The 12,942-nt window shown below is 37.9% G+C and overlaps 1 protein-coding gene across 1 annotated transcript; it reads right to left on the bottom strand.

The window, feature by feature from the left end:
• Positions 1 to 11,306: 11,306 nt before the first annotated feature.
• Positions 11,307 to 11,694, bottom strand: K441DRAFT_656021 (uncharacterized protein). Its single transcript, XM_067647945.1, has 2 exons — positions 11,436 to 11,694; positions 11,307 to 11,358 (listed from the first exon to the last, which is right to left on the bottom strand). Exons 1-2 carry the CDS (start codon positions 11,662 to 11,664, stop codon positions 11,342 to 11,344), a joined length of 246 nt encoding a protein of 81 aa, XP_067506792.1. The 5' UTR covers positions 11,665 to 11,694; the 3' UTR covers positions 11,307 to 11,341.
• Positions 11,695 to 12,942: the final 1,248 nt, after the last annotated feature.

The raw sequence follows: 12,942 nt of genomic DNA, 5'->3' as shown, positions 1-12,942 counted from the left end.
AATTAGATTAAGCCAGAATCTCTACTATCTTAATTAACTACCCTGCCGCCACCGCTGCTGCTGTCACTATTCCGTCCAGCTATTTCGTCCTTACTGTCTCAACCAACTACTCTATCTCTACTGTTCTAGATCTGTGTCGTTACTAGATCTATTTTACTGCCAGGTCTACTAAATCTTTATACCGTCTAACTGTTCCAACCGACCTGCTCTAGGCCTAATGCTATTTTAACTATTTTACTGCTGCTCTCCCGACCGCCATACCCTACCGTTTCGATCGCCCTGCCTCCAACTAACTGCTACTAACCACTGCCATTGACCGTTCTGTCACTGCTGCTACTGCTACTGCTATTGCTGTATTAACTAACTGCGACTAACTGACTGCTATTAACTGTCTGCCGCTACCGAGATTTCTGCTACTTAAAGTTCTGCTACTTACTAACTGTTACCGAGTTCTTCTACTAACTATTCTACCGCCGACTATTCTATTTTATTTTACCGCGCTAACTGTCTGCCGTATTACTATTGCTACCACCGTTACTGTTGCTGCTGTTACTGCTGTTGCTACTATTACTACTGCCGCTATTATTTCTGGTTTACTACTATCCTAGTTGCTACTAGTAGGAAGGTTAAATCTTAGCTATAGGTAATAAAAGGACACCGTAGAACAGTTTTATAGGAAGGCTGAGGATATAGTTACCTACGTTTGTTTAGGGATATGCTTTCCTTTATCTATTCTGCTTTTGCTATACTCTCATTTTGCTATTCTTCTATATTGTAGAACGTTAGGGGACAGCGTTCTTAGTGGGGGAGGTATATAGTGGTGTAGATTGGACGTCGCCTACTATCTTAGCATTTTCCTATATTTATAAAGCCTTCGGCTTCCTTCCTTCTTCCCTTATTATATACATAACACAACTCTACCAGTTACCGGAAATACACTCTTTTCTTTCTTTCTTACTAACTGTTCTACTAACCGACCAACTAACTAACCGACTAACCAACCAACCGACAGATAGACTGACTAACAGCACCATGACTTTCCTATCTTAGAGAGGTCGTACCCTCCCACAGTATTAGCCTCCCTAATAATATCTAAAGACATTATATAAATAACAGACTTTATATAGCGTGTGGTTAACCTAGCTATTAAAAAGATACTTACGACCCCTAGTAAAACCTAAATCCCCTTCCAATATTACTACGCTAACCCCCCCCTAGCCACGGCGGATTCTTTAATAGAGGGGATAGTAATTAAGGCGGTAACTATAGATGAGGACATGGGTTCGGATATAGAAACCTACCCCTATAATTCCCTTCCCTAACGCAGCCCTAGCTAATAGTCCTATACGTAAACTACGGACAAGTACTCTGTATTACTACTAACCGTGAGACCGGCTATATTATCGGCGAAGTACCCTCTAGTATATATATACCGTTAGAGACCAATATATTAGGACATACTAGCTAAAACTATAGCCACCAGCTAAGCCCTATAACGCAGCTATTAAAAGGCCAACCCTTAAATTAAGTCGCCTTTAAGGGTTAGAACTATACGGGGAGGAGGATAAAAGGATTAGATCTATACTACTAGATTAGTTAGACCTTATTCTAAGCTAGCTACTATTTAACCTTAGAACAGTAAATAATAATAGAAATTCCATCCTTATTTAGACTTACCTTTTTTTACTATATAACCTACTCCTAAAAGTTCTTATTAAAATAGTAAGCCTTATTAATAGTAGTAGTATAGTACTAGTGTTTATAGACAAAGACTTACTTATAAGGAAGCATAATATTATAATAAAAAGACTTCTAGTCCTAAAACTACTCCGCCTTACTAATAGACTCCGATCTAGCTTTATTACCCATTACTTTACAATAAAAATAATAATCGGCTACTATACAGAATTTATGCTTTTCTATATTATAAAGTTATTACCCTTAATACTAGTAATTCTTAAAATGCCCTAGCTTAAAAAGTATAACCTAAGTATAAACTTCCCCGTTTTAGGGCTTAAGTTTAACTCTAACTACTATGCCTATAACTGTCTTTTATGGTATATCCCTAATTATAACCAAGTAGTACTATATAGACATATTACACGGCTAATGCTTAAATACTATTAGCTAATAGTAAAAGAGGTACCTAATACTAGTAAGCTAATATACACAGTAAACAAAATAGAGATTCTGGAAGACTGGACCACCGCCCTACCCCTAAGAAATACCGCCCTACCCCTAAGAATATAAACACCGCTAGAACTATAAGTCCCCTATATACACCCGCTTAACCTAGGCCAGCTAATAAGATACCTAACTCTAAGTTATTTGCTATATGTATATACGACCGCGCGTATAACAGCTAAAGGCGTTACAGCTAAGACCAAAACTAGAGCAATTAAGACCTTCCCCCCATAACGCCCAACCTTATATCCGTCTCCCACGCATACCGTATAGGGCCGCCGCCGCGTTTCCGCCCCCTAGGGCCAACTAAGCCGCGCTAGCCTAGCTATAGTACTAGAGAACCAAATACGCCCTAAACTAGACAACATTAGATGCACTTATACCGTCAATTTTACCCAGTTTTATAAATAAAAAGGCGTAAAGGTAATGAGGATCTATATAGCGGAGCTAGTAGAACTAGTTAAATAAGAAAAATATTAATAACTACTTAAAGAGCTGCCTATAGGCCTAATAGAAGTACTAAACCTATTAAAAAAGTCTTTCCGCTGGCTAGTGGAGGGCGACTATATAATAAAAGAAGCCTATAAAGCGCTACCCCCTTATTTTTATAATTTCCTTAAAACAAACCTAAAAACTAAGCCTAAGTCTCTACGCCGGAAGATAGTTAATACTAATGTTAAAAAATTCCTAAAAGACAAACTAGGATTAACCCGTAAAGATATTTGCAACGCTTACTAAAGGAGTTCCGCGAATATATTAAACACTTCCTCCCTAAAAACGCAGATAAGCTGCCCCCTTACTAACTATGGGACCATAAAATTGAGATTATCCCTGGAAACCAGGCCCTATATTATAAAAATAGACCACTCTTACCTACTAAACTTAGGTATATAAAAAAGTGGATTAATAAAATGCTAGATAAGGGTTTTATTCACAAATTAACCTTACTAGCTACCGTACTACTCCTCCTCGCTACTAAGCCTAGTAGTGGTATATAAATCTACTATAACTACTAAGGCCTAAATATAGTTACTATTAAGAATTAGTACCTACTACTACTAATCTATAAGACACTTAACGCACTTTATAATGCTAAGTACTTTACTAAACTTAATATAATTGCTGTATTTAACCGAATTTGGATTATAGAGGGCCATAAGTAGCTTATAGCATTTATTACTCAGTTCAGACTCTATAAGATGCTAGTTATACTATTTAGCCTCTATAACGCACCCGCTATATTCCAGAACTATATTAATTATATCTTATATAACGCCCTTAATAACTACTATACTACCTACCTTAATAACGTCCTTATTTTTTCTAAAATATATACCGAGCATACTAAGTATATAAATAAAGTTATCCAAAGACTTGGTAACGCTAGACTTTAGATTAATATTAATAAGTCTAAGTTCTACTCTACTAAAATAAAATACCTCGGCTTAATTATCTTAACTAATAGTATAACTATAGACCCTAAAAAGGTATAGGCCTTATAGGAATAAAAAGACCCGACATTAATTAAAGAACTATAACAATCTCTTAGCTTCGCGAACTTCTACTAATGATTTATCTAAGGCTATTCTGCTATTGCTATACCTATAACAAAACTCCTAAAGAAGGATATTAGATAGCTATAGGGACTAAAATAAGCCAAATTATTTAAGGCCCTTAAGGGAGCCTTTACCTTAGCACTAGTACTAGTATACTATAACTATATAAAGAAGATAGTAGTAGAGATAGACGTATTAAATTAGGCTTCTAGTGGAGTCTTTTTCCAGTATAATAATGACGGTAAATTAAGACCAGTTGCATTCTTCTCCGTAAAGCACTCTACGCTAAAGTATAACTATAAGATCTATAATAAAGAACTCTTAGCTATTGTTAAGGCTTTAGAGAAATAGTGTCCTAAGCTATAAGGGACTAAGGAGCTGTTTAAAATTATTACCGACTATAAGAACCTATAGACGTTTATAACTACTAAGCAGCTAAATTAATGCTAAGTTTAGTAGGCAGAGTTCCTTTTATAGTTTAACTTTATAATTATATATAGACCTAATAGCAAAGCCACGCTCCCTAATGCTCTAAGCCGGCTACTAGGAATAAGGCCTAAGGACGCTAATAATAAACGCCTCTGCTACTAAGCCCAAGTCATTATACCGCCCTAAAAAATTAACCCTATAATTTTAGAAGAATTGCTATATAAGTTCTGTAACTCTAATAATGCGGAGTTTATAGCCGCTCTAGACCCTAAAATAGCTAAAAAGTTACTGGATAAGTTAATTTAGTTAGGATACTAGGAGAACAAACTTATAAGAGATATAGTAGCGGCCCTATAAGATCGGAAAGCTTACCGTTGGCTAAAGAAGATTAGGAAATTACTTTATTGCGATAAATTAAAATATAGTATTATTAATAGATAGATCTACTTCCGCCAACGTCTCTTTATCCCTAACGCCCTAGACCTCTACCTAGAAGTTATTTATTACTCTTATAGCAGCGGCCCCGCTAGTTACCCTAGCTAGGTTAAGACTCTTAACCTCTTAAACTAAATATACTAGTAGCTAGGAATCTCCTAATTTACGGCTACCTTCATTAAAGACTGTGCCCTATACTTTCGCACTAAGACCCCTTATTTTACCCCGCTCAATTTCCTAAAGCCACTAGAACTACCCGCTCGCCTATAAACTAATATTTTAATTAAATATATTATAACGCTACCGGTATACCAATGCCACGGTAAGGTATATAAATATATTCTTATTATTATAGACCGCTTAACTAAAATATAATACCTTATTTTAGTAATAGGACTCTTAATAGAGGAGCTAGTTAATAGCTTTATTAATAACGTATATAAGCTCTACGGTATACTAAGCACGATTATCTCTAATTACGGTATATAATTTATTAGCGACTTTTAGCAACAACTAAGTAAACGCCTTAAAATAACCTTAAGACTAAGCTTAGCCTAGTACCCAGAAACAGATAGCCAAACTAAAATTATTAATGCTACTATAAATAAGTACCTCTATGCTTTTGTTAGCTTTATATAGGATAACTAGGTTAACTACCTACCGCTTACTAAGTTTGCTATAAATAACCAAATTAATAAGAGTATAGGCATCTCCCCATTTTTTATAAACTATAGCTTTAACCCTCGCCTTGGAATTAAGCCTACTAGCCCCCACCTATTAATACTATTAGTATAAGTAAAGAAGGAGTTCTTCCGCGTAGACTCTATAGCCAACCGCTTTAAGCGGATATTAATATAGCTTAAGGCCCTAGCCNNNATTTNATAGTAANNCTATAAAGANAATNCTAATACCNNTAGGNATAAGAGCNCGTTATTNTANNAAGGNNATATAGTTATAGTTAGCTTAGAAAATATAAAGATAAATAGACCTAAGAAGAAATGGGACGATAAATAGAACGGCCTATACCCCGTACTTGCAGTATACTAAGAGGCAGTTATAGTAGACCTTCTAAACTATATTTAAGTAAATAAATCCTTCTACACATCTAAGGTCCGCCTCTAGGCTACTAAAGAGATCCCTAGCTAAGTAAATATTAATACTATAGAGCGCCGTAATATATAAGGACGAGTAGTAGAGAGAGACGATAATAGTAATATAGAAGATAAATAGGAGTTTAAGAAAATCCTTAATATATATAATAAAGACCCCCAAGGCCTAACTTATAAGATTAAATGGAAATATTATAAGGATATAACTTAGCAGCTAAAAAAAAACCTAAAGGGTTATAAATAGGCTATATAGCGCTTTTATAAGCAACACCCTAAGAAGCTAAGACCCCTAGACTAGGTATAAGATAAGGAAAAGTCATGCTAAGGTTATAGCCGACCACCGTATTAAAATTTGTGGTAGTTAAGATGTTATAGAACTTTAACCGGCGGTTAAAGTTATCTAATTAGCTAGATTCTTGCTAAGAAACGCCACGCGGACTGATTTAGGCGGTGGTATAGAGTTCTGCTAACCTTACTTACTAAACTAACTAATTAGGATTTTCTATGCCCGGTACAGAAAATCGCTATTAGCTTAATTAAGGGCGGTAAGCGGAACTAATATCTTTATAATAAAAAATAGGCGACCCTAAATACTGCCTATTTTAGAGTTATCTATTTAGTTTAGGGACTAAACTATCTAGGGGAGAGGAGTACTATTACGGCACTAACCTAACATATACTGTTTTATACTATCTTATACTGTTTCCTATTATTAGCTAGCCTACTACTAGCACCTTAGCGGCCGGCCCTACTATTTATATACAATACCCCCTTTCCACCTTCTTCTCCTCTTTATACTATAACGTAGTTATTTAGTTTACTTCATTATAGCACTGTAATAAAGCCTAACTTATTAATATAATAATTATAAAACTTACCTATAAACGCCTCTAATAAATGGATTATAAATTAATTACAAATTCTACTGCCCCCTAAACGCTTTAAGAAACTACACCCTATATTCCTAAACGCGGAGCTTAATAGGAATAAATTAGAAATTAATAAGTGGGATATAGAAATTAATAAATTAATAGAATATAAATATAAGAACGACCCTTAGATAATAGATATAATAAAAGCGATTTAAACAGGGAAATGGCAATATAAGGATATTACACTCGCCGAATACGAAATCTATAATAATCGGTTATACTATTAATAGAAGACAGTAGTCCCAAATTCTAAACCCTTACGATTTAAGATACTTAAATTTATACACGATTCCTCTATAGTAGGGCATCCTAGCTATATAAAGACCTATAAGATTATTTAATAAGTATACTACTGGCCTATAATATATAACTATATACAAAAATACGTTTGAGTATATAAAATGTGCGTGCGTAGGAAGACCTCTTATATAAAGAAGTAAGGAGTACTTTAACCGTTGCCAATTCTAGTGCAAAGATAGCGAGATATCTTAATTAACTTTATAGTCGACCTACCTAATAGTAATAGGTTTATAAATGTTATAGTAGTTATTAACTGTCTTATGAAAATATAATATATAATTCCTATAGACTTAATCGATGCAATATTAGTAGCCGAATGTTTTATTAAGTATGTCTTTAAGCTACACGGACTTCCTAATTTAATAATATCTAACTATAGAAGCTAGTTCGTTTTAGACTTCTAGTAAGCCCTATATAAATAATTAAGCATATAAACACGACTCTTGACTATATTTTATCTAAAAATAGATAGTTAAACTAAAATTGCGAACGCGATTATAGAATAATACCTATAAATATACTGCTCCTACCTGTAAGACAACTAGGAGAAATAGCTACTGTTAGTTAAGTTTACTGCGAATAATATAAGAAACAAATTAATAGGCGTAACGCTGTTCTACGCAACCTACGGATAAGACCTTTAACTTAGATTTAAACTATAACCTAAAATTAATATAATAGGACCTATAATTAAGAGGATTTAACTAATTAACGTATATAACTTCGCTAATTAAATAAAGTAGTTAACGGAACTATTATAAAGTAAATTAGCGTACACTTAAATGGTATAGAAATGGCATATAAATAAAGGACAAGCTCCCGCGTGGGACTTTAAGGAAGGTAATATAGTTTACCTAAATATACGAAACCTAAAGACTTAACGACCTTTAAAGAAACTAGACTAAAAGTTTACGGGTCCGTACTAAGTTAAGAAGAAACTAAGCCTATATACTTATAAACTTAAACTACTAACTAAGATAAAAATATATCTAACGTTTTATATAAACTTACTATAACCCTTAAAGGGTAAACCTATAACTCGCGAAGTACCACCGCTACCTCTTGTAATTATTAACAACGGCAACGGTTCTTACTTCATTAACTTAATTAACAATATGCGATAAAAGACACAATCTAAATAATTTAAACTTCTTGTTAAATAGGAAGGATATAAAATATAAACTTAGGAAACCTATAACCAGATTAAGACCAATACGCCTTCTCTAGTAAAAGAATTCTACAAGGACTATCCTTTGCGGCCTACTTTAGCTAGATGGATATAATATAAAAGTAAATAATTACCACCTAATATAAATACATAAAACACAATAGTAGGAAGCTTAAAATTAAAAAAAAAGACTTAAAATACGTTATAACATTTATAATACAATTACGTGATATATAAGATGTTAAGGAACTTTAACCACCGGTTAAAGTTATCTAATTAGTTAGATCCGCCTTGCTAAGACCTACTATAAAGATATTAGTTCTGCTCACCGCCTTAACTAAGCTAATAGCGATTTTCTATCCTAGGGATGGAAAATCCTAATTAGTCCATTTAACGATAGAATTGGTAAAACCCTACACCGCCACCCGACGCGAAAACATAACACGTAATAAGTTATAAGTCTTAACTAAAATTAAATTATTTAGACCTTCGGCTAAAAGGGGGGGTACTATAACGGGACTAATCTAGTTATAGTAAGAATATCTTAGTAAAACACTTAATAGATAAATTCCAACGCTTTAACTAAAATCTACTAGAGCAATTAAATTACCGAAGTCCGTTAAAGACCGCGTGCGTATATGCGCACGTATCAACCACCAAGCCCCTAACTATTTAATTATATAATTCTCTTATTATTCCTTTCTCTTCTTTACGCAACGTCTTGTTCTTAGCGAGAGCTATATACCCTTAGATTTAGATAGAATTTATATTATTCCTTCAAATCTTCCCTAAAGTCTCTCCGCGCCCTTATAAGGCCTAGCGAGTCGTCCGTCTAGCTTTTTATTGAGGTTGCATAGGTATACCCGCGAAGACGTTTATCCTGCTTAGTAATTTAATACTAAGTCTCCTGGTATTACTGCCCTTTCTAAATTATAAATAGAGGTAGGTAAGAGCCGTTAGCGCCAATTGTTTTAATTATAGAGACTAGCTCTTGTGTTCCTGGTTATTAAATAGTCCGATTCTTTAACCTCTCCTTACTAGTCTTGCCATCTACGATTACTCGGGCCAATGCTACAAGGCCTAGCATTACCCCTTTTTCGTTAAAGTTATGCATAAATTTGGAGTGCTTAATTGGGTATTTATCCTATACGCTTTAAAAGAACTTAAACCAGTCACGAATAATAACTGGATCATCGTTCTAGGCTCTCTAGCAATCTAATTGACGACTTATAATACTATAGAGCTCGTGGCGTTGCATAAATCTCTCCCCCCAATGTTTACCTATACCCGTGGCATAAGTTTTCGCTCCGCTCAAAATCTCGCTTCGCTCAATTCCACCTAGCAAGCTAGGTGGCCGCCAGCTTAGTGCATAGGCATGCTCAATGCACAGAACACAACTTCCTACTTACAACCGTAATAATACACCATAATTATGACGTCTACGTATGCAGAAGAGGAGAGCCTTGTCCAACAGGCCTCTGCTGCCTATACTGCCAACGAATTTACCACAATTGCCGCCGCTGCACGCCATTTTGGCGCATACTACGACCGCGTCAAGAATCGTGTCAATGGACGCGTATCGCGTACTAATCGACAACTAACCAACCTGCTTCTTTTTACAGTAGAAGAGGAAGGCCTTCTAATCTGGCTTCGACGCTAAGACACGCTTAGAACGCGTGCAACAATCCAGGAACTCGAGTGGGAGTGTAACTGTATACTCGCGTCGCGTCACGCCGGTCCAGGCGACCCACCACTTTGTGGCGACCACTGGACAACCCGCTTCCTACGACGGCACCCTAAGTTTAGCCTATATACTAAGAATCCTAAGGAGCTTAAAAGACAAGCAGCAGAGGACCCAATTGCGTTGGCGGCATGGTTTAAAGAGTATAATTGTATAGTGGGCATTTATAATATTATAGTGGGGGATATATACAACTATGATGAGACAGGCGTGCGCCTAGGTGTAGGCAAGAAGGAGAAGGTTATTACAACTATTTCTAAGGCCTTAAGAATTACTGCTGCAAAGGATACTAGCCGGGAATCTGCTACTATTGCGGAGACGATTTCTGGCGATGGCGCTGTCCTCCCTCTACTTATAATTCTGGCTGGCAAAACTATCCAAAAGCGGTGGTGTACACAGACGACAGAGGACCTCCCAGGCAATTACCTACTTGCTGTAAGCGACACTGCATATATTAATAATAACCTGCTATTACAGTAGGCAATTCATTTTAAATTATGGTCATCAAAGCGTTAAACTAGCAAATTTCGACTTCTTATCCTAGATGGCCACACCAGCCATTTTACTAGGCAGTTTATTCAATTCTGCGACGACCATACAATTATCCTTTTTGCTATAATACCACATACTACACATATCTATTAGCCGCTTAACGTTATAGTATTCTAGCCATATAAGCACTGGTACGGGAAAGCGGTCGCCCGTGCATTCCGAAATAGCTGTATTAACTTCAATAAAATGGAATTTCTATAGGCCCTACATCGAGTCAGACTTGATATATTTAAAAGAACTACTATACTAAGCGTATGGAGGAAATCAGGCCTAATTCCATTTAATCCATTAATTGTTATTAATCAAATACGTCCGCTATTACTGCCACGACCGGCCACGCCGTTGCTACCTACGGGACCGACAGATAATTAGATTCTTGCAACACCATTAAATGCACGCATGCTTGAGACAATAGCTAACCTTCTTAATGGTGAGGAAGACCTAGGTGAAGAGACATGGAATATCCTGCAAGATAAGTTCATGCGCGGAAGCCTTGCAATTGCATTTGCAGCTAAGGCCGCACATAGGGACTTAGCACGCACCACAGCAGCGGCGCAGAAGCGTGCGGACGCTCGTCGTGACGCTCGACAGTCGCTGCAAACTGGTGGTGTACTTTATGTACAAAATGGACGTAAGGCCGTTGATAATGCAGAGCTAGCAAAACTAGTAGAGGCACGGGAGAGGCTAGATCGGCTAGAAAAAAGGGCGGCCAATAAGGTTATTAAGGCGCAGAAGGCCAAAGACGTTACTGCCAGGAAGGTACAACGGGCCTACAATAAGGCGCATGGAATTATTATACCACGGGGCCCTAGAGTAAAGAAATAATTGTAGTTGTATATTATCCTGTGTATTGGGCATGCCTGTGCACTGAGCTGGCGGCCACCTAGCTTGCTAGGTGGAATTGAGCGAAGCGAGATTTTGAGCGGAGCGAAAACTCATGCCACGGGTAACCCTGCCTTCTGCTAAGAACGAGTTCGTAATTAATTATAGGAAGCATATTAACTCTTATTGGAAAGCCCCAGGACTAACATTCGCGTATCCATTTAATAATTTGATCCTCCTGATAAGCATGCAGTAGGGTTTTATAGGCCAGGTGTCGAGGAAGACGCCCAGCAAGACGATGGGCAACGGTAGAGGGTAGTAATGCGCGAACGTCGGAGGCTTTGCGAATCGACGGCTCAACGCCAAATTCGACGTCTTGTATAGCTTTTTGTATGGAGGCTTCGGCTTCGCGAGAACTGAATTTAGGAAGGAACATGGTGATTTGTGCTAGAAATTTTCGATTTGGGTGTAATTTGGCAGGGGAAGAAGAAGGGGAGGCATAGGCGCGAATGGCTCGCTAGGGGGGTGTCTCGCTTCCTGGGGTCCCACGTTAGCTCACCGCCTGTTACCGAGCCAATAGCGATTTTCCATCCCCAGGATGGAAAATCCTAATTGGTCTATTTAGCAATAAAGCCGGCAGAGCCCTACCCCTGGAAATGCGCTAGCTGTACGATGAGAACGGCACCAAGAGCCTCAATTGATTGCACGGATACAGAGCCGATTGTACGATGTAGAGCCAGACGCAGAGCTAGACGCAAAGCCTTGATCGAATGACTGCACGGAAGCCTTGATCAATCGAGCGACCGTATAAAAGCCACGACCGGTTGAGGAATCGAATTAAGCCAGAGCCTCGATACCAGCACGTCACGTCACTGAATCGAGTCAGTCGAATGTCGTTAAATTAGAGCCTTCGACCGGGCCGACCTTGTTCCTTAATCGAATGACGACTGATCGCAGCACGACTGCCGCTCCTATCCGAATTCAGTACTGCGCCAGCCAGACTTGCTATTAAGCAAGCAAGCCAAGCCGGAAAGCCTTAGCTTGCTGGCTTAAAACTTTTCGCACCTAAAGCTGGCTTGCTTGGCTTGATAGGTCGGAACAGTCGGCTTGCTTGGCTTGCTTGAAGGCTTGTTTGATCTTATAGATATTTTGGAGTAATATACAAAATTATGCCTCCGAGCCGCCGATTTGGCCAAAAAGCTCCTCTGCAGCCCCGATTTATAGTTATTGTAATATAAGATAACATAGAGATAACGTAATGAGGAAGTTCGCGTGGCTGAGGATGTCTATACAAGGCTTGGCATGGTGGTGAGGAAGGTTTCGGTAGGAAGGCCTTGGTAGGAAGATCCTGCTGTTGACTCCAACGGTTAGCTTGAGTAGCTGCGATTNCATTGCAAAGCAGCAATNATATTAGGGCGGAGCTTCGAGAGACGCGGTTCTAGTAGATCATCAGTCCCACCGAACGCCCGTTCGCAGTTGTCGCTTGTAGCCAGTATAGTCAATATATCAAGAGCCATCCATGCGAGCTTCGGCTGAGTCGTACGCCAACGGGTGATCGTCTGGTAGTGGCGGCAGAGCCTTCTAAGCTTCGTATTCGTCCGACGCGTCGATAGAGCTTTGAGCCACGCGGCTAGTGTGTTACCTAAATAGTCCTGTTTGCTCTATTTGCATACTCAAAATCGTTCATCTACAACACCAAAAATCTATNACGAAC

The sequence above is a fragment of the Cenococcum geophilum genome (genome assembly GCF_001692895.1).
Source record: "Cenococcum geophilum 1.58 unplaced genomic scaffold K441scaffold_10, whole genome shotgun sequence".
NCBI classification, from domain to species: domain Eukaryota; kingdom Fungi; phylum Ascomycota; class Dothideomycetes; order Gloniales; family Gloniaceae; genus Cenococcum; species Cenococcum geophilum.
This window is presented reverse-complemented; position numbering and strand designations above follow the sequence as displayed.

Excerpts from the sequence above, each read along its gene's own strand:
- K441DRAFT_656021 (XM_067647945.1), bottom strand. The coding sequence starts at position 11,664 with ATGTTCCTTCCTAAATTCAGTTCTCGCGAAGCCGAAGCCTCCATACAA.